The following is a 22,982-nucleotide window of genomic DNA, read 5'->3' as shown; positions in this document are numbered from 1 at the left end:
GTGTCTGGAATCTGTGCATTTAAATAGCTGTGTGTGGCTTACTCTTAGGGGGGCTTTTGAGAAAGTTGGATTTGTAGGTCAGTAAGAGGGAAAGCTGAGACCCAACCAAAGATGTCTTCTAATGTCTCCGAAACTGGCAGCAGGATCTGCTGTTCAAGGAAAGATTAGATGAGTTTCAAGGAAGGTTTTAAAAAGGTACATGGAAGTTTGGGGAAAGAAAGAGAATGAAAACAGGGAACTCAGTCACAAAAGGGCTGGCCTACCCTTCCATTGGAGATTCAAGCTTTGTCTCCACAGAGAGTTAAAAGAGAATGTTCCTAAGTTCAAGGGTTGATATCAGGGGCATGTGGAAGTGGTTCAGCCTTGGGGAATGCTCACTGAGAATGCTCTGGAAAGTCCAGTCATCTGTGTGGTCATTACTGACAGGCATGCAAAGAAAGTCTCTCACATGAAAAACCAGAGTAAACATAGACTTTTTATCATGAAATTAAAAAAAAATGTTCTACTTTAATCAAATAGACCATGGAAGAAAAAGATTCTTTTGGATTAAAATACAACAGAAGTGAAGCTTAGTGGTTGAAATTGCCTCCCTGGAAGAATGGCAACAACAAAGAAAACTGTCTTCTTTTCTGTCTGTCTGTCTATCTGTCTGTCTGTCTGTCTATCTATCCATCCATCCATCCATCCATCCGTCCGTCCGTCCGTCCATCCATCCATCATCTATCTGTCTATCCATCCATCTATCTTTTATTGCTTCTGTTTTCCTGGAATCCTTAACCAATATATTTATAAATATAAAAATAAAGCAAACTTGGTTTTTACCTAAAAAAGAAAGAAATAGTATGATGAGGATAAACTCGTCAACCAAGACAGACATAAAGAAGAACAGAGACATAATAAGGAGGAAGTTGTCACCCAATGGCATCAGAGACAGCTGTAAACTTCACCAGGGAAACTGTGGGGCAGAGAAGAGTCATCACGTCTCCACAGAAGAGGCTCAGGAATTAGGACGGCTTAAGGTTTGGCACCAGGAGTGCAGGAAGTCAGAAGACACTTGGACAGTTATTTATAAATTAAAATTTTGTAGCAGGCTCAAGCCAGGACCCCTAGAACACATCTCTAATCCCAGCACTCGGGCTGAGGCAGGAGCAGGATGAGTTTGAGATGAGCAGGACTATATAACAAGATGCCATCTTAAAAAAAAAGCAGATACACTTTGAGATTAGAAAGTGACATGTTAGCATGCAGATTCCCCAAAACGTATTCTCCTACACTTCTCTTCAAAACGTTAATGAAACAATTGTACCCCATAAAAGTGAAGATTAAACAAAGGGAGAGAAAAGAACGGTATAGAGGAAGTAGAGGAAGCAGTCTTCCCCTGAGAGACAGCATCACATAGAGGCTGATGGAGAGAGGGACCCAGGATTTCTGTGCTGGGTACAGGGCAAAACCAGAACAGACAGGAAGGAGCTGGTGGGGACGCTAATAAGAGAGATGTCCCCAGGAAGATGACCTGTGCTCAGCTGCATTTTCAGGGGGATTAATAGCCAGAGAATTTGGATTAATTTTGTATTCAAGATGGAAAGCTAAAAAATAAAAATAAATAAATTAAATTAAAAATTTTTTAAAATTAAAATAAATAAATTTAAACAGATGGAAAGTAGACAAACAGCCAACAAATAAAAGAATAAGGGAAGACAGTAACTCAGAAAGTGAAAGAGTTTAATCATGACACTTGTTCAACTAAATAGCATTTACATAGTTACACTAATGTATATATTTGTTATTGATTAAATAAAGTTCATTATGAAAGGATAAGGAAAGGAGAAAATGCATATAGAACTATCAAGGGAAGAAAGGAGATAAATTCTCTTTTTGTATATGGAGAAACTGATTGATAATACCTATGGTTGAAAAATAAAAAAAATAGTATACTATAAACTTTTTGAGACATAAAAATAGCAAATGATCAATAGTGTAGAAAGTAGTTCTTTCTTAGGTAATCTATGGGTAGGGATGACTGCTTTATTTCATTTAAGAACTGAATTTATCGAGTGCTGGGGAAATGACTCAGTTGGTAAAGTCTTACACTTAAACATTCTGAGTACCAACAACACCCTAGTAAAATATTTGAACACATTAATGCATACCTCTAACCCCAGTGCAATGTATAAACAAGGATGCTTGAGGCCTGCTAGCCAACCATTCCAGCTGGATCAGTGAGCTCCGCATTCAGTGAGGACCGCCTTTCTCCGAGAAGGTGGAGAACAATTGAGAAAGACACAGCGTTGACTTCTGGCCTCCACACATGTACACATTCATACCCACATGCATACCGAGACATGCATGTATACAAACACATGAATACAAACACAGACACAAAACACCAGTACATGTATGTGGCTCCACATGCACAATTAATTTTGGTAAAAGGTAATATGGAAATTTTTTGACTAGCATTGACAAGGTATCATATGAAAATATTAGTTACATATATACACTTTCAACTTGTGTTGCTATTTTATTTAATTCTACAAGAAAACATGTGAGCATGCTATACTGAGCAGTGACTACAGAGGTTAGTCATTCCCGTGGAATTTGCACAACGTTTGGGAGCATTGGAAGTCAAACCCAATTCAAATCCTTATCTGAAACACACTTGAAATCTTGAAGCCTACTTAGTAAACAATTAGACGTGCACGAAGTATCCAAGGAACAATAAGAGAGCTAGCTCAGTTTGGCCCTTGCTGTAATACTTTCGTTTAAATTCTATCCAATTTTAAATCAATTTTAAATTAAATTAAATTACATTTTGTTTAAATTAGGAGATAATATAATTATCTCTGAAAAGAGTTAGGTCCAAAGTTCCTATTACTTTCTACACTTACAAGACACTTCTGGGTGTGATGATATATACCTATTGAAAGACCCCCGGAGAGGTCTCCCCTCAGGAGAGACCCCCGGCTCAAGGAGCACGCAGCGACCACGGATCAGATGCAACAGCACGAGGTTTATTTAAACACAGGTACCTGGGGCAACCAAGTCTCTCAGAAAACTTGCGCGCCTCTGGGTTGGTAAGATGGGTTTTTATAGCAAGAAGCGCGGGAAAGCATTAGTCAAAGGGTTCTGATTGGATAATTTAAACAAGGCGCGAATGGTTACAAAGCTCTGATTGGACAATTCAAGTGAGGCGCGAATAGTCAAAGGGTTCTAATTGGACAAAGCTCTGTCAAAGTGAGGCGCGAATAGTCAAAGGGTTCTAATTGGACAAAGCTCTGATTGGACAATTCAAAGTGAGGCGCGAATAGTCAAAGGGTTCTAATTGGACAAAACTCTGTCAAAGTGAGGCGCGAATATATGAGCATAAATCAAATGGGGCGTGAACTCAGGCTCAGGGCGGTTTGTGGGTTTTTCCCTTGGTAACCAGATATGTGTGTTGGCTCAACCCCTATCTAGAATTCCAGCTGCTCTGGCCCTCCCGCACTGACGCCAGGCAGTCTGCCCCTGACATCCTGCTTATCTATCGGCTATCTGGGCTGCGGTGGGGCCATTCTATTTCCTGGAACTGTCTTTTGTTCCCTTATAAGCCTTGCAAACATAGCATTACTATAGGGGTGCCGGGGGGTCTTTCACTATAACCCTGGCATATGGAAGATGGGGCCAGAGAAGCAAAAGCTCTGAACAGTTTTGTTTGCATTAAGAATTTGATGCCAGCCTGGGCTACATGAAATCCTATCTCAATGAAACAAAAACCAAGTAATTAAACATCCTTCAACTGCTGGTTTTTATGAAATCATAAATAGAAGACCAGAGAAGGAATATTTCTTTTTAGTTTTATACTTAAGATGAATATGAATTAATGGGATCCTGTTTTCTTTTTGCTTCCAATTTATTTTTAGTGGTGGTCATGTTAAGCTTGAGGAAGATGTTGATCTTGGCTACGTGGAGGATGGGACGCCCTGTGGTCCTCAGATGATGTGCTTGGAACACAGGTGTCTTTCTGTGGCTTCCTTCAACTTCAGCACTTGCCTGAGCAGTAAAGCAGGCACCGTTTGTTCAGGAAATGGAGTAAGTGCCAGGGCCTCACCTGGGAACCATCCATTTCTTCTCTGTTACACAAGTACCCTGTAATACCTCCTTAATTACAGACAGTGGGTTACCCATGTTTTGGCATGTGAACACTAACTTGATCAAAGCTACTTGAATATTTTTGTTGTATAGTTGAGAAAGTCTGGGAATAAGAAAACTGATAATTTTCCTAATCAAATTATTCTATCTTCCTTTCCTATGCTAAGAGGATGTCATACAGTGTAGTGACAAGTTTTCTGCAAGTGATTTAGTAGATGGCTTTTAGCAAACTATAATGGAATTTTTAAATGATTTTTTATTATTATTGCTATTTTTTAACATATTGATCACAGTGTCTCCTCCTCCCTTTCCGCCCAGTCTTTCCCCCAACCCACTCTGTCCTCCCATCCACTCTTCCTCCATTTCTATTCAGAAAAGGTCAGACCACCCATGGATATCATCAAAGCATGGCATATCAAGTTGCAGTAATACTCAGCACCTCCCCTCATATTAAGATTGAACAAGGTGACCCAGTAGGTGGAAAAGAGTCCCAAAAGCTGGCAAAGAGTCAGAGACAGCCCCTGCCGCCACTGTTAGGAGTCCTGCAAGAAGACTAAGCTACACACTGTAATGAGGGGAGTGAGGAAAGAGGATGAGCCAGATACTTAACTACTTAGGTCATCTGGGTATAGCCGATTCAGCAGTGACTGCAGATAACAGTTGTAGCCACACTTGGAAATAACGAAGTCTTCAGGGGAAGTGCTGTTCGTAGATGAACAGAAAGAGTGGTACTTGTTGACACTTTAATTCTGTTCTTTCAGAATTGTGAATTGGCTAGCGTAGGTCTTATTTAAGTTGTAAGTCAAACACCAGTCCTCCATGAATGAACCTTCCACAAATATATCCAGTTTTCTCATTTTCATTAGGAATCCCTTACCAGCAGTTGTTTTGATTTTTTTTTTCTGTTAGCATGTGATTTTCTTTTTGTTGACATTACAGAGTCTTTGATTGAATTGCTTGTTTTATCCGGTTGAGGCAATGGCCTTGTTTTGTAACTTGAAGCTTCCAATCCTGATCATCTCATATGATGGATATCAAATGTCCTTGAGAGCTATGCTTGGGCTGACAGTCACAGGGTCTCTTTACTTTAGAAAGTAACCAGATGCCACTATATCCCAAAGAACAGGAAATCTTAGGGCATGTAAGGAAGAGAACACACACAGTTGTGTACCTCTGCTCCAATAATGTAAGAAGGGTTGTTTTTACCTCCTTTCTGTAATCACTAGGAGGGTTTAGGGAAATAGTTCTTGTGGGGCCAAAGAAAGGAGTAAGGAAATCACTTTTTATCATCCTCCTAGTAAATTTTAAATACACGCTAAAACAAAATACGATTTTATCTAGTAATGCTTAGTTTAATGGATTAACAAGAGTAAGATAATGTAAGTAAGATTATATATGGCATAAAAATAATTTACAATAATCATGTATTAAACAGAGGTATTAGCCTACATAATAAAAAATGTTTTATTTATTATATGTGTACATAATGTGTTTGTGTGCGCACACACATGCTGTGTGATATGTGATGGTCAGAACTGAAGGAGTCAGTTCTCTCCTTTCGTATATGTAGATTCCTGGGACTGACTAAGGTTATGAGGCTTACATAGCAAGTGTTATAACCCCTGAGTCATCTTGCCAATCCCCTACAAGTTTTTAAATTGTAGTAACGCAAGCGTATATATGGCAAGAAGCTAAAATCAGGATGGAAGTATTCTTTATAGAAGCCATCAAAGCCTGTGTGTAGTAGTTATGAGTTGGGGTTTATTTGCTTCTCCGTAACAGAGAACTGATGTTCTGTTGGCTCACCTCTGGACTTTAGGTTTGCAGTAATGAACTCAAATGCGTGTGCAACAAGCGCTGGACGGGTGCCGACTGCAGCACCCACTTTCCTCACAGTGATGATGCAAAGACTGGCATCACCCTCTCTGGCAATGGTGGGTATCTGCCTTGGCACGCTGTCATATTTATATATAACAAATTTTCTCTGTGTGCACTTATATTTGAGAGTTTTATCTTTAATTGATAAAGTCTTTGACAGTCTCATGCGTGTGTCGAGTACATTCTGTCACAGCCATCCCTCCCACACTCCCTCACGCTCCTCCCACTCCCAGCAACCCCTCCTTGTTCCATCAAGTTCCCACATGACCTTAATGCCTTTTATGTTGTGCTTTTATTTTCTAACATGTCTTTGAAATTAAGAAAGTAGAGTGGTTTCTCAGTGGTTAAGAACACTTGTTGTGCTGGGCGGTGGAGGTGCAGGCCTTTAATCCCAGCACTCGGGAGGCAGAGCCAGGCGGATCTCTGTGAGTTCGAGGCCAGCCTGGGCTACCAAGTGAGTTCCAGGAAAGGCACAAAGCTACACAGAGAAACTCTGTCTCGAAAAACAACAACAACAACAAAAAGAACACGTGTTGCTCTTGCAGAGGACCCAGGTTCAGTTCCCAGGACCCACACAATGGATTACAGCTATCCATTAACTCTCAGGCATGCTTATACTGTGTATACACACAGACAAAACATCATACACATAAAATAAAATCACAAAAAAGAAAGCATTTAATTTAAATGGATCATTACATAGTTTTGAACTGAGTAAACAAGAAGAATGAGTTGATTTTTAAGTTTTTAAATATATTCTCTGTTATAGAGTCTCGTTTCTGTAGTCTAAACTCTGAGAAGTGTAGCAGAAACGCAATTGGCCAGGGTGATAAGGATGGAGACATGGGTCAGACATGACAGGAGGGGCAGTTCCACAGAAGAGAAAATTAAGTGTGGGCAGTTAAAGAGTTCACTCTTTGGCGATGAAGATTTCCTGTAAACAGTTAATCAGTTCATTCTTGTGGCTCATTTCATGTGGAATAATTCTCAATTCCCAACGTCCATTCACCTCCCAAGGCTAGGAACAGATAAATGTCCTCATCTAGGTCATCTATACAGGTTGGAAATCTTAGTAATGTGACTTTAATAAAGCCCCAGAATGACTAAAACTTGGATGTCCTCAGATAGCAATGATAAATGGTAATGGCACTTGCTCTCAAGGTAAGTGTAATACGAGTGCTTATACTACCTGGGTCTCAGTGGCTGTTCCAAAGACTTAACTTAGAAGTGGTCATATGGGTTTATTGACCCCGGTTTAAATCCCTGGAAGGGTGGGCAGACAAACTGAGTCTTCGGGTCGAAAGGCCACAGCCGTTTACAAATCAGATTGTTAGTGTGATGATCACTCATGTTGCTGATTTCCCCTGTTTTCCCTTCCAGGTGTTGCTGGCACCAATATCATAATAGGAATAATTGCTGGCACCATTTTAGTGCTGGCCCTCATAATAGGAATAACTGCCTGGGGTTATAAGTAAGTCAATTTTTTCAGTATTATTACTATAAAATTTTACTTTAAAATATTTTGATTAAGGGCTAGACAGGTGGCGTGGTGGTTAAAATGCCACTGGCTCTTGCAAAGGACCCAGCTTTGATTCCCAGTACCAATTTTGGTGGCTCATAAACCCATGAGTGGTGCCTCCCATTCCAGGGGATCTGATACTGTCTTCTAGCCTCCTTGGGTACCTACACTCATGTTTGCATGCGCGCGCGCGCGCGCGCGCGCGCACACACACACACACACACACACACACACACACACGATTGAATGTTAACTAGAAGGCTGTATGTTGTTACCTTTGTGTTTGTATTGACAGTCAGTCTGGTCCAGTAATCAGAGATTACCTACCCTTGGTATGGTTAGAAGTAATGATAATTTATCACAGTTTAGATTTGGAAACAACTCTTTTCCTATTCTGAAAATATTGAATGTTTTTTTAAGATCATGGAAGAAACTCAATCTTAATTGTGAGTGAATGCATGCGACATCCATACATCACATTAACAGCAAAGCCCCTTTGTCCTAATAGCCATGAATATATATGAGTTTTTTCCTGTGAAGATCAGATGCTTGTGAGATTCAGGGTTGTTTTTTTTTTTTAAATTCAGTTTCGTCTGCAAAACTTAGGTGCCTAATTTCTTCTTAAGCTTCAAAGCTCATTATATAATTTTTGATTTAATTTTTAGAAGCTGAGTGTCATCTGCTTTTGAATATTTAGTAGCCTCAGACATTTACTAAGAAAATGTTTTCCAACAGTTATATATTTAATACTTTAAATTTCCCTTTTGAATACTTATAATGTAAATTTTTCTTTAGTATTCTAGTAACTATTTAATATTATGGCTTAAATGTAGTGTAAACCTTTCATTCTTGAGTTAGGTTGTCATTGCTGGGGCAAATACCTGAGGAAATAGCTTCAGCAAGGTTCACTGTGGCTTGTATTTGGGAGGTTCTTATTGTCACGGGACTCTGCTGCTTTGGGCCTGTGCCAAGGCAGGAAAGCATGATGGGAACATGCGAAAGAGGAAAGGTGCTCACCAAAGAAAGACCTCACCACCCACCGTATTTATACCCCAAACTATTGAGCTATGAATCCAGAAATGGATTAACCCATTGATGAGCTCAGAACTCCCAGAACCTGATTCCCTTCTGAATTCCCCACAGTTTGAAGCACTGTCGCATGGGGCCACACATTCAACACACAAGCTTTTGGGGACATTCAAACTATAATAGAGTTTTTAAAATTATTCAGGATATGTTTATTTGTTTTGTTTCTTTTTTTTTTTTTAAACAGAGTCTTACTCTGTAGCCCTGGCTGGCTGCAAACTTACTTTTGTAGGCCAGACTGACCTTGAACTCACAGAGACCTACCTGCATCTTCTTAAATGCTGGGATTAAAGGCATACACCATCACACCTGGCTTAGAATGATTAGAAATAGAGGGAGAATATAGAAATTTAGTAGAGGAATTAAACTATGGAAATAATATTTTTTTGGTATTCTGTTTGAAGGTGAAAACAGACTGGGCACCTGGGAAGTCATTTTCATGTTAATTCTTTCAATTCTTTCAACTTCTACCCTTTCTCCAAGCCTTGGGATGGGGATAGCAAACAGGGAATTCTCACTTGGAGAATGAGATGAAAAAGTAAAATATCAGATAGCTAATGGAATGAACAGGATACTAAATTGTCACTTTTGCTCCATGTGCCTGCCGTTAGCATTCTGGTGTTAATGGAATGGACTGGTAGGTGAAGGTGCCACATGGAAGCATTATGTTTGGTTGTCGAGGCTGGAACTCCAGATGACTTAGCCACTTGCTTGTCTAATATGCCTTCAAAATATTAATATTCAATTACATCAAGACAGAAAGTGACTTTTGGGAAACTTACTGCCAGTAAATTATCACATGCTTCTGAACAAGATTAGTTTGTTAGGAAAATCATAGAAGTTTACTTCAACTCACGACCAAATCAAAACCAGAAATTGGACTGTGAGCAAATGCATCCAGTGTGAAGCTTGAGAGAGAAGTATTAATACCTATGAAAGGCCAGCTTTATTTTAATGCATTTTTATTAACCATCCGTGATGAGTAAAGTACTCTGGCATGCCTGTATGTTCTCCTGCTCGGACTTCTTAGAAAGAGCTACAGTTGCTATAGTTGGATGTTGGTGTTTCAGTAGGAGTAAATTAAGACTGATTTCTATGAAAATGTAGTTAATTTGTATAAATAATTTGATTAATGTTGCCATGTAAATCAACATTCGTATGTATGTATGTATGTATGTATGTATGTATGTATGTATCTATCTATCTATCTATCTATCTATCTATCTATCTATCTATGTGTGTATGTATGTATGTATGTATCTATCTATCTATCTATCTATCTGTGTGTATGTATGTATGTATGTATGTATGTATGTATCTGTCTATCTATCTATCTATCTATCCTATATTTAAAGTAGAATTGACAATTCACAAGGCTGGGGAGGTGGTTTGGTGGTTAAGAGCACTAGCTGTTCTTCCAGAGGGCCCATTTTCAATTGTCAGTTCCAGAGGATCTGACCCCCTATTCTAGCTTCCGCAGGCACTGCATCCACACGGTCCACAGACATACAAGCAGGCAAAACACCCATACACATAAAGTCAAGTAAATAAAATTTCAAAAACAATAGGATTGACTCTAGATAGTTATTAAATATCTGGTAAATAAAACTGATATTGAAAAATCAGTTACTCTTTAATAATTACAACCTAACTTAGGGTTTTAGAAATGGGCTTAGTGGTTAACACACTTGCTTCTCTTACAGAGGACCCAGGTTTGGTTCCAAGCATATACATGGTACGTCACAACCACCTGTACCTCCAGTTCTTGGGGGTTACATCCTGTCTTCTGTCCTCTGAGGGTACTAGGCACACATATAGAATAGACACATACAGGCAGGCAAAACACAAATATACATAAAAGTAAGCAAATTTTAAAATAAATAATAAATAAAATGGGCAATTGTTTGACAATGTTGTCACTAACTCTTTGGTATCATCTCTCCTTATGATAAGATGAAGTTTTGTGTATGTTCCTCATTTTAATTTTATAATTCAAATTCCTCTTGGGAAGATGGTTTAGTGAAGGCTGGGATTTTGTGTTTGATGCTGTGTTCATGTGCTTCTGTCGGTAACTAATGCTTCTCTTTTTCCTTTCTTCTGTCTATGAACAGAAATTATCGCGAACAGAGGTATGTGATGACAGTGATCTGAATATATGACTGAAAAGTTTAACCCTTTGTGTCACTGTTGGAATTCATACATGCAGTTTCAAGTGGATTTTTGTGTTTTATGTAAGAACGATCTTGACCTTTTATGATTTTGAAATAATAATTAAAATTATTTTTAATAGTAATATGTATATAGAAATAGATTTTCTCATCAAAACAAACTTCCTTTATGTTAAGTTGTCATGTTTGTTTACATTGGTTTATTGGCTTTCCTTCATGTTTATAACGCTCTTATTACCTAATAGCCTGAGGGAAATTATTTTTGTTACTGTTGTTGTAGTAATAACTTTTATAAGTTACAAGGTTTATCATGTGTCTCTATCAAGGGGATGTTCTGCAATGTACTTTATGTAAGAAAATACTTTTGCATGATTTGGTAATCATAAAGGTAGCTGAAGAGGGACTTTACATAGTTAGAATCTCTGAGCTGTTGTGTCTCCTGGGCTTTTATTACATAAAACCCATGGAGAAAGTCAAACACCTATTTAATATAACCTTAAGATCTCCATTTAGCAAACAGTATAAAAGAGATAGAGAGTTCATGTTTTCTATAGGAACGGCCAGGTTTTGTCTAAATTGACATAGTATTGAGATGGATGTTTCACTTCTCACATTTTAAAAATTATTAATTCTACTTGCTGTTGGTACTGAAAACTAAAATGTTATCTTGGAAACTGATGATCCCTCACCAGGTATTACATATATATTACTTAGTTCTGAGTTCAGAGTATTTGCACAGATTCCTACTTAATTTTTCCTCTGTCCCATTGAGTGCCTGTGGCACTGCAGGAATAGATATGATAAATAATGAGACATTTTCAGACTCTGACCACAAGATTCATTTTTTTCAGAAATTTCAAAAATCAAAATTTTAATATGTACTTTTTTATTTCCTGTATTTTATATTTTAAACTCTATAAGGCTTTAGCTGTAAATATCTATAGAACCTTTGTTACTACCCAAAGATATCAATTGAAATCCTGATCATAAAGTTTGATTGAAACAATAATCTATAATAGTCCTAACTTTAGATATTAGAAATATTTCCCTTGGGGAAACAAACTCATTATTAGAAAGAGTGAAACTTAAACAAAATTTCTTAAAATTTAAAAATACAAAATGTTTCTTTGTACATGTCTTGAACTCATAGGTCTAGATGCGTGTGAGGAAAGCAGGGCCTGGTTAGATTTCCTGTGGGTAAAAGTTTTCTAGTCATATAGAAACCTAAGATTGGTGGATTTCTTCAGCAGAAAATGTAATTAAATTGATAAGATTAAAATTTTCTGATCTCAGAACCATTTCTATAGGAACTAAGTAAAACTGTGATGATGCTGAATATCTAAAAAGGAAAGATCATGCCTCAAATACACAACATAAGCAAAGCTAAACCCGTGCTCTAAGCTGCCCTACGGATGCTCTTTAGAACACGGAGACTGCCTACCGTGCAAAAATGATTGATGTTTAAAGGCATATACCAATTTATTATTCTGATTAAACACATGCATAGTTAAAAAACATTTCCACACTATCACTATCCCTTTTTATCTGTTATAATTTAACACCTCCTGGCACTATAGTCATTGTTGCAAGGATATAACAACTCTTCTGAAATCCAGTCAATGCCTGGGGAGTCATTCCCTCTTCAGAGGAATTTATTTTAGATATTTTGTTATATTTCAACAAAACTTTACCACTTGTTTATGGTTGATGAATATTAGTTCTGTGTAATGGTTCTCAAAGAAGAGAGCAACAAAGGATAGATACTAGAGCAAGAAGTTATGCATGAAGGTGTCTTTGGGGTTCTTCTAGTTGATATGCATTAGTGATTAGAGGAGAAATGGGTGGGCAGACACACACACACACACACACACACACACACACACACACACACACACATCAGTACATTTTCAGCCCTATAAAATGATTTGCAGACATTCAAATAAAGACCCATCTGGTTCCAAAGGTGCCAGGAACTAAAGCCAAGAATTTTGATGTTATCTTTACCTTTAAATTAGGATTGCCTTTGCAGTTCTCTGGTGGGAAGCCCTACAGACAAGAAGTTCATAGTTAATCTGCTATTGTGTGGTGTAGGAAAATTGCTAACGTCTCTCAGCTGTGAAGTCAGAGTTCTTCGTAATTCTTAAAGCTCTGTGGTCAAGGGAGAGGACCACAGGAGCTATCAGCTCAGTTGAGGCCCTCACACTCCTTTTGGCTGACAAAACATGAGGTTTTCCTTTGGCATTTAGTGCTTCAAGCAGTATTAAACACATGGGCATTTGCCAAGTGGCTGTTAATGTAGAAATGGCCTGGAAATGCCAAACTGGGCCTAATGTTCAGACTTTTGGAGAAGATAGGCATGCAATTCTATAAATGAATCAAAGAACAAACTTCCTACTGAGCGACAACAACAACAAAAATAGAAGCCCCATTTTGGGAATTCATGAGAGTATACCTCCCACACATAGCTTATTATTGTGCCTTATCTCCTCCAGTGGCATTCTGGGAAGGCAAGGAACCATGGAACCACAGGGCCACAGTGAAGCCTTAGATAATGAATCATGGTAGAGATGGCTACTTGTCTTTTTCTTTAAAACCTGCAGGAAAGAAAACTTCTACCCTTCTTCCCAGTCAGTTTTATTATTTCTTCAAGGATAATCGCACAGAACATGACAGCTGTGTGGTTTACAGCAAGAACTGTACATTTTAGTTTTCAGTTGAGTTTGCAGATACAAACAGAATAAGGAATATTTGGTGGACTTAAATTTATAAACCGTCACATTTGGTTGAAATCCTTTCCCTTGGTTTGAAATAACCATGTCACTGTGACCAATGAGGAGCCTGATCATTAGACCTCATCTTTCTGCTCTGGAGTTCCACCTTAAGCACGGTCTGCCCCTCACCTCCTTCCTTTCTCTCTCATCTCCTTTATCTAGTTTCTTTTCTGTGGACTCCCCACCTTTTCTTTCCCAAACCTTTTTGGTTTCTTTCTTTCTTTCTTTCTTTCTTTCTTTCTTTCTTTCTTTCTTTCTTTCTTTCTTTCTTTTTTTCTTCTTCATATTTCAGTGATGTTCATGCATCTGTCAACATGACTTGGTATAACTTACACAGTATTTCTCAAAACAAGAGAGCAACAATTCCTATAAAAGACAGCCCAGTCACTAACCAGGGAAATGTCTCTTCCACACTGAGGTTATGACCTTTTATCCCCCCCCCCCCCCCCCGTTTTCTAATTTTGAGTATGTATATAGGTTGATGAGGTAATACCACTGCCCAGCAGATACTTTCAAGAAAGCTCAGATTTCTGTCATTATCAGACCAACTGTTTATCTAAAGGCTTTGAGATTAGTGCAACCCCCCCCCCCCCCGCCACAAAAACAAGAAACAGAAAACTTTTATTGATGTTTAAATTTATAGGGCTCAATACTAGCTGGCTTATACTTATGAACACATTGTTATCTGAAGTAGAATAAAAACAGTCAATAAACTTGTAAATTATCGTTTTCATAGTCTACCCAAAATCATTAAGTGATAGGTGTTGATTCTTGTGTTAGCAAATAGAAATTCTTTAAATAATGTTATTTAATAAGGTACATCAGTTCAACCAAGAGGTTGTATATAGAGAAAAAGTGACATCTTGTAACTAATGTAGGAAAGGTTGTTTTTGAGGAAAAAGAATTCAGTCACAAAGCATTTTTTCTTTTGTTAATTATTTACACCAACATGTTTATCTAAAATATTTGCATATAGTGCAATAAAAATAAAGACAATTTCCCATTTGAAAACCTACCACTTTGTCAGTCCAAATAATCACTTTCAGGATCCAAACTGGAGAAATATAAAAACACAAAGATATTAAGTCAAAAGCCATAAAAAGAGTTAACAATTGGGGAAAAAAGGTCAATTAAAAATTTTAAGGAGCTCATCTAGTTGGCTTTCTATGGTTTTTCATAGCAAATGATGGAATTTTATTGATCGCAGGAACCTGGGATTCTTTCTCCTCTCTAAAGCAGGAAGTAGTAGTCTGATAAATGTAATAGATACATAAGAAATAGAAAGATCAATTTTGGGACAGTGAAGAAAGGATGTTCAGTATTACCTTAAGAATGCTGTAAGGAAATTGATAATTTATTGCTGGCATTTACCATGTAAGGAGAGCTACTCCATTCCTTATGGGATTTTGAGGAGACTGCTAAGAAGTAATATCTATATTCTGGAGACTTTTACAGTGAAGTTAGGTAAGAATCCAGTGTGAGCTGGATATATATTGAGAAGTATCCCAGAACTCTATTAAACTGAAACTTTTCTAACTCCAGGATTGATTCCTTCACTTTGGTGGAACCTCTGCCAGTCAAGGGTGGAACTAGTTTTAGAAACTAATGTAGTGAGATTTTTTTCCTTTAATTAGTGTATGGAGAACCAGATAAAGTCACGCAAATTAAAATTAAAGTACATGCCTTATTTATACACACTGAACAATCTTTTTCTGATTTATAATATATGAGCTGTCCAAATAATTTAGGAGAGGATGTTCAGTCAGAAGCAACTAAGCATTTTAAACAACGGTATAGGAATCAAAATAATCAAGGGGACATCTGCAAAGGGTTTCTGAGAGTTAAAACATTATCTGCAAACCATCAAGGTCATTAACAGAAACTGAACTGAAAGGGACTTAGGGAGCATATGCATTTGTTGGAGACTAAATGACATATACTTGTTTGAAATCTTAGCCCATCTCTAGCTTAGACACCTCCACTTGTAGCATGAGTGAAACTAGTCGTGATTTGGATGCATTTAGCTGTTTGAGGCCACACATTAAATGTCTGCATTGGCTGTGGGCAGAGTTGTCCAGGGTTCTGAGCGTTTCTTTCCAGTTCCTTTTGGAGAAGAAGCTATACTGTGGCTGTCTTAGCTCATTCAGAATGAGACAGGTGGCTTCAGTCCTGCAAGGGTTAAGCAGGCGCCCCTGTCTCGCCCTCCCTCCTGCTGTGGTGGAGATAGGAAGTGTCACCACCATCTGTCACAGATGCTTTTCCATAGTCTCCCAAGAAATGCAGCTACTTTTCAACTCTTTCTTCCTTTGCTAAGTTACATTCCTTTATACTGGCTCCTGTCTGATCCAGAATTATTGCTTTGATTCAAATTTGAATCTTTTACATTTCCTTTAAATAATGGAGCTGCAAACTGAACACCAAATTCTAGTAAGGTTTTATTTGGATTTAACTGTAAAATAACTAAAAGCAATCAAATCTTGTAAAACTAAGTCAAGGGAATATTTATCATATATTTTAAATGATGAATAATTTATTCATACATTTGAAAAAAGCCTTCTTTATTTGAGCAAGGAATGGCTAAACACACCTTCAACATCAATTTTTAAAGGAAAAAGTTATTGTAGTTAACCCCTCCAGGTAGGGTGATGTTGCACTGAAAATAACTCATCTTTCCATATTTCTCCTGGAAGCAAGGCTTTATTCATCCAGCCTGCCAAGACTTCATGATTGCCTTTCTGACCTCTGCAGCTAGAAGGAGTTGAACTTGTCGCATTTATTAATAATCTCATGTGTTATAGATTTGATCATGTAGACCATTACCCCTACCTCTCTTTTTCCTGAAATAATATTTGTATTTGTCTGTGTTCGTGTGTGTGTCCTGTTTTCTGACTCTGAAATGTTTATTATGCCTTAGACAGTTACCGCAGGGAGATTATGTAAAAAAGCCTGGAGATGGCGACTCTTTTTATAGCGACATTCCTCCTGGAGTCAGCACAAACTCAGCATCTAGTTCTAAGAAGAGGTCTGCTTTTCTGTCGCATTTTCAGATCTCCACCTGTTCCATCACACATTATTCCATTAGTCAGAACATTTCATTATTTTGCAGCAGGTTTGGTTACTTCTTCCTTCTTTCTTGAATGTTAAAATAGTATCCCTTGTTCTTTGATTACTCCACTTCAAAATGCCATATGCTCGGAACCACTTTCTATAAAATCAGGCAACAAAATTAAAACAAAATGCAACAACTCTGAATCTGTGTAGAAACCCCAAGGTTTTTCCTGTCATGTTACACATGACTTAAGCAAAACATAGTATTTGAAAATATTTTACATGGTGGGCTTTATGTCATGCTTGGTAGTCAAAGAAAAGGGGTACTGTCATGCTTCAATAAAGGCAATTAAGATACATTGGTAATATAAATGCTGCATTGAATAGTCTTTAATTTTGTTATTTCAAAGCTAAGCTTGCTGTGAAAAAAAAGATTGCTTCTCTGTGAACTGTATATTTTAATATTATGATTTTTTTCTGGAATGGTTATTTGTAGAATTTATAACTGTGATCTTAGTTGAAAATTAAGTATAGGTAGGATTACTATATTATTTATGTCTCAAACTCTAATGATATTCTTGTTCTAGCATCTTAAGATGTATGATACCTTTTTAAAAGTCAGTTGACAATAAATGACTAGAAGAACTAAATAGGATGTTTCACAGAGCAGGACCAACCTAACATTAAAGGCAACTAAAATACCCTTGGAGAAAACAATCTTTAAAGTTCCCATTGAGGTGGAAGGGATGGAGAAAGAGTTTCAGTTGATCCACTCATAACTCTGGACACACTTGTTACTTGTAGACTGAAGGAACTAGTTTATTGAGAGGGAACTTGGTCTCTTCTAATAGTCTATAGATGGAGTGGATGATCTGTAAAACAACCTGCCTTGGTGCTCAGTCCTTGGTGGCATTGAATAGGAATACACACAGTTCATCACTGGGAACTTTCTTAAACACATTTCTTAGCTAACTGAACTCAAAACAAAAGTAGTGCCGGTTTTGAGCCTGGAAGTACACGAGATAGCATACACTTTATAGAGTATAAAAGCTACTCTTTTAATTTATTATCAAGGACCTGTTGGCTAAGAGAGGGTGAATGGGGATCTACTAGCATTCTCTGATATAAATATTTGCTTGGTCAAATATGGAATTTTAAATTAAATAACAGTAAAAAGTGGAGAAATCAGTGAGTTCCAGGAACATTCATTGGCCTTTCATACAAAACATGAATGACTTTGTCATTAGAAAATGATGTTGAAGAAGTTCCAACATAGGAAAGTAGTATTATTAATTGTGCCAAGTTCTGTTTGCTTTCAGTTGGGAGATTCCTGTTCAAGTTGATATTATTAGTAATTAACCAGAGTGATTCAAAGGACAGTGGCTTAAGCATAGTGCTGTTTCTACAGTTCCTAATAAGGAGCTTTATAATGTGCAGGACTAATCCCCAGATTTTGGGAAGTCATACAATAGGTTCTGATCAGTCAAAAGCATATCAAATTATTAGGCTCCAGACTAGGTTTGTCACATTCTTTTCATTATGAAATTTTATTTATGGTGTAAGGTAGGTGTATTAATTTTGATTCTTATACCTAATTCATTTAGTAATAGTAGGATACAAATAGCAGAAGGGCTCAATGGTACATGGGCTTTGTGAGAGATATCTCCATGATAAAGAACTGATTCAGTTCAGTTATTGGACAGTTAACTGACATGCATTATATTCATTGGAGGCATATTTGTGTAGAAAAATACCAATTCTCAAATAATAATTTTATTAATTGGGTATTACTTTCATAAAGTTAACCAGGTTCAGTTGGGCAAATTTTATGTAATCTCTTAAAAGTCCATGTTCTCATAATATTTGAATGGAAATCATTGCTTTACAATTAAGAAACATCTATGGTGGGACCCCATTATAACCCTGCTACTGGGGTTATATGACTGTAATACTTGCTGAATTTGCTCTGTGGTTGCTGTGTTCTGGAGAATGTAAATTGGCTTGCATTATATCCTGCTACTTTTGCATTTATGATTACTGTAATGGGGTTCCATTGTATTTGACTTTTCTTAAATTGAATGTTGTGTAATTCTGCCTTCTTCATGAAGACTTTCATGTTTTCTTCATTCTTTCATTTCAGATTTTTTTTATTGATTTGTTTTATTTAATGTATAGTAATGCTTACAAATTTTGCTTAGTGATTGCAAAATATTTTTTCAGTTATATTTTTGAACAATATGTAACTACTTCTACTTCCAGGTCAAATGGACTCTCTCATTCCTGGAGTGAAAGGATTCCAGACACAAAACATATTTCAGACATCTGTGAAAATGGGAGACCTCGAAGTAACTCTTGGCAAGGTAGTGAGCAGTGTTTAGAATCTAAGATCTGTCTTCTGGGTCCCTCTGTGGATGTATTCTTTCCTATGAGCAATTTAGCTCTTCTCCCAACAAGGAAGTTTAGAAGGAAAGACCAGCTGTTGGTTTTTGTTCTTTGAACTTTCCTTGATGGGAAATTGTGACTTTAGTAGCTAAATACGTAGGAAACATTGGAAGGTCATGCAGTTGCACGGAGGCCCACATTTGGAGGCAATGCTGGTAATAAATTACACCCATTATAAGTACCATGTAATTATGCATAAAGCAATTATGTATCCATATGAAAAATTCAGCTGTACATGTTTTTTTCAGGTAACCTGGGAGGCAACAAAAAGAAAACCAGAGGCAAAAGATTTAGACCTAGATCTAATTCAACTGAGTAAGTTGAACATTGAATGGGAAAGGCGTTTGAAGGTCGTGTGCTATTAGTGATGACTGTTAATGAAGCAGATAGTCCAAGAGTCGCCTACCATGCCTCAGGACTTGGTTTTGTCTGTTTAATTCTCTTTGCCCTATGAAAATTAACCTTGGCTTTTCTCTTTTACATAGGCATCTCCGCAACTGTGCCCATACCAATATTCACTGATAGTGGGGGTCTCACCCTTGCTGCGGGCTTTTTTCCTCCAGTCTCCTGCCATTGTGGTGTTTTGGTTTTCTTTGGAGGGAATTATGATAGCTTTCTTTTCTTCTCATCACTGGGGTCCAGCCATGTCAAAGGGTCACCCTTCCTCTCCCCTGGAGGCACTAGGGAGAATCCTCACTGTGTTAGAGCATGCGTGCTCACAGTCTGAAGCCACTACTCTGAGGTCTCCATGGCTGCTATCTAAGCATTCTCTCAGACTAATGGAAAGGGCTTCCCTTTGAAGTTGTCCTCATGAGGACGTTGAAAAGGCCATTTACCTAAACTTGCTCTTTATCTGAATCTTTGTCACTAATGCCCCCTTAACTGTTTTAAATGATAGCCAGATTTTAAAGTGGGGTTGAAAGTTACATTTAAAGTCCTTTATAATGAAGTAAGTATCATGCAATTTTTGGTGGTGTTTCTTTCTTCACTTAAGAAAGTGCAAGCAAAGCATTACCTCCACAAACCCTAATTCCCCTTCACAGGGTAAAGCACACCTTTCGTATTCTTTCCAACTGACCTTGCCACTAGAAGTAATTATAATTACCCTTGCCATTTCCAAGACGCCTGAAATTTTCTGCTCATGTCTCACTCTACCAGTAGTTGTTCTCAGGATCTCTGTATTACTTAAAAAGTCTGAGTAGCAGGTGTTTGTTAACTGCTTGTTAGAAACTTACACTAGCTTCTCCATCATATACCCTGCCTTTTTCAGTCTAGGACTAATAACATTGCCCTGAAATTTGGACCTCCCACCTGAATGGTATTGTCTTGTAAGTGGCTTATCAACATTTAGTAGAGGATACTTTTATCTTAGAGATAATGGCAATTTCAAGTGATACCATTGCATGGTCCAGATGGCATCATAGCCTTCCATCATGAATAACTAATCTACTAGAGTTTATCTTCTGCATTCCCAAAGTGCTTGGGTGCTTTAGGGCTCACTGCAGATAAACTCTCCCTGGAATGTTGTTTGGTTTGTTTTGCATGAGGCCACCTGGTAAGAGGGCCCCTCAGCTTATCCTGGTTGCTCATAAGATTACAGCTACAATTGTGAAATGTTCTTTGGAACTTCCTTTGTGGACTGTTTAGTATTTCTATGACCAGACTTCGATAGCTCCTAAGGAGAAAAAAACTTCAGCAGTATATTAAAGCAATGGGATCAGGACCCAGAGAACATTTGATATTCTCTAATAATCATATAATATTTTCTAGGGCAATCATTTTTTTTAAATGTATAAAATTCTACTCATATCACATGATAAAATTACATTGTGGGTAGCCTTTAAGAAATCTTGCCTGTGATATAATTAAGTTCTAATATTTAATGTGATAGTATAATAGAAGTTTCTCAGTCAAGAAGAAGGGTTCCCTCAGACTTTCCAGAATTTTCTGAATTTGGCTACATGATTCATGTTAATTAGTTGGAGCCACATGTGTGAAGCTGACCACCCATGCTCAGAAACTTTCTTGTATGGGAACTATCTATACATACATGCATACACATTTATATACTTCTGAAAATATGAATTTCTGATATATAGCATATCAAGAATTATGTTAGCAACCTTTTTATACTTTCTCTATATAAGTCATACCACTTGGTTATAATATAATACTACCTTTTACACGACTGTGTTAGGAGGAGAATGGCCACAGGAAGCATATTCTTTTTTTTTCATAATAAGAACTTTTTCAGGTCTGTTATTTCATCATCCCCCTTTAGAACCACATTATCCCAAAGGATGATGAAAAACTGGGGCCTGGATTAAAACAAGCAGCACCAGTGCATGCTCCATAAATTAAAAAACAAAACACTAACTGTCCTTGTTGGTTATATTGTTTTTCCACTCAAAGATTTTGCATCTTCCTTGTTGTTGTTCACAATATAAAATTTTTTTTTGGCTTAGACTTTGTATTATATATTGTTTTTTACAGGAGGGAGCCCCAAGCTCCTGAGCCTGGGCACTCCCTCGCCCAGACAATCCCATCCCAAGCCATAAGCCCAGGGGGCTCTGACAGCCCCCAGACAGGGAATCTGGATCACAGGTCAGTCTCCACTTGCCCCCTCACTCTGGGCTGCCACTTAATCTCCCTCAAAGTCCCTTCCTTGGCTGAGAGCAGGGTCATTTGACCTTTGACTGAGCTTCTATGTCTGCTCAGTGGTGCTCCTGACCCAGTCAGCAGCAGCTGATTTTCCTCTGGCTTTCCATCCTGGAGAACATGAAGAGGTTCTCCTATCCTGTCCAATGCATTTTTTTTTTTTTTTTTTTTTTGCATGTTGCACTAACAAGCCACGCTAAGTCAAGCCGTATAGGCAGGTTTATTGTAGTCTCATAAAGGCCCATCGCTCTAGCCACCATGCCAGGTCCCCAGAGCTCTCCAGCACAGAACTGAAACAGAAGCAAAGGTCCATCATGTGCAAGTCAAGCTGTGTGTTTGGAACTTCTGTGGATCAGCCATAGCACCTGTCCTTTGAGTTTCCAAGACTGTCAGGGAAAGGAACAAAGGTCTCCCCCAGGAAGTGGCTTCCTGCCTGTGGGAAACTGAGTTTGCTGTGGCAGTGCTTCTCCTGAGGACGACTGCATGAGCTTTTCCTGTAGTTGTCCTGAGGCCGTTCACTTCATCAGCGGCTGCACTTGCTCTTGGACTTTTTCTTTCTGTTCCAAGTCCCACTGGAAATGTTCACGCAGATTTCGATTGGCTCTCTGTGTGAAAAGTGCAAGTTGGCAATGGTTGTGGCTACAGGCAAAACTAATGTGAATTCTTCCTGAACCGGGAGACGCATCTTAGCAAAATGGTCGCATAAAAATCAACAGAACCCTTCTTTCAGGGTGGAATCATAATTTTTATTTTGCAGAGTGCCTTCTTAATGGCTCAAAATGAGGGGAAGGGCTGTGGAGAAATAATCTGGTTTTTAAGTATAACTGGAAATATAGTAGTTTTGGTTTAAATATATTTATAAATAACTCAAAGACTACATATGGAAGAAAGAAACAAGTCTTAACCAAAAATCAATATGTTTTATAATTTTACCAGATTTGTTTCTAAATCTTATAGAAACTGGATCTTCATTAATTACAGTACCATGGAGCTACTTTTTACATAAGAAAGCCCAGTAAAACCTCCAAATTCTTCCATTGCTGAAATGGTTAAATTAATGTTGTTTTATAACAGCAGATGCTAAGGGGATGTGTTTTTGCTTGGCTCCACAATAAAAATCAAAGAAGCTCCATGGAAAGCAACAGCTGTACCTCCGGTTTTCTTGCCTTTGAGACTGCATGGCTATCCCGGTGGCACTGCTGCCAGACCCATCAGGAAGATGCTGGCATTATTCTCCGGCAGCCATTCTTTGGGAAAGCAACTTCTGAGGGCTGTTTCCTAAAG

At 37.9% G+C, this 22,982-nt stretch overlaps 1 protein-coding gene across 1 annotated transcript in view; it reads left to right on the top strand.

Moving 5' to 3' along the window:
• Positions 1-22,982, top strand: part of Adam22 (ADAM metallopeptidase domain 22) — a 119,240-nt gene that overhangs the window by 78,944 nt on the left and 17,314 nt on the right. Inside the window, exons 21-28 of the mRNA XM_036181869.1 lie at positions 3,900-4,068; positions 5,948-6,062; positions 7,387-7,477; positions 10,723-10,740; positions 16,465-16,572; positions 18,858-18,958; positions 19,289-19,355; positions 21,534-21,644. Coding sequence (XP_036037762.1) covers positions 3,900-4,068; positions 5,948-6,062; positions 7,387-7,477; positions 10,723-10,740; positions 16,465-16,572; positions 18,858-18,958; positions 19,289-19,355; positions 21,534-21,644 — 780 coding nt within the window. The remainder of the gene's footprint in view (positions 1-3,899; positions 4,069-5,947; positions 6,063-7,386; positions 7,478-10,722; positions 10,741-16,464; positions 16,573-18,857; positions 18,959-19,288; positions 19,356-21,533; positions 21,645-22,982) is intronic.

Source organism: Onychomys torridus, chromosome 3 (genome assembly GCF_903995425.1).
Source record: "Onychomys torridus chromosome 3, mOncTor1.1, whole genome shotgun sequence".
In the NCBI taxonomy this organism is placed as follows: domain Eukaryota; kingdom Metazoa; phylum Chordata; class Mammalia; order Rodentia; family Cricetidae; genus Onychomys; species Onychomys torridus.
The sequence above is the reverse complement of the archived record's forward strand: the minus strand, read 5'-3'. Positions and strand labels throughout refer to the sequence as shown.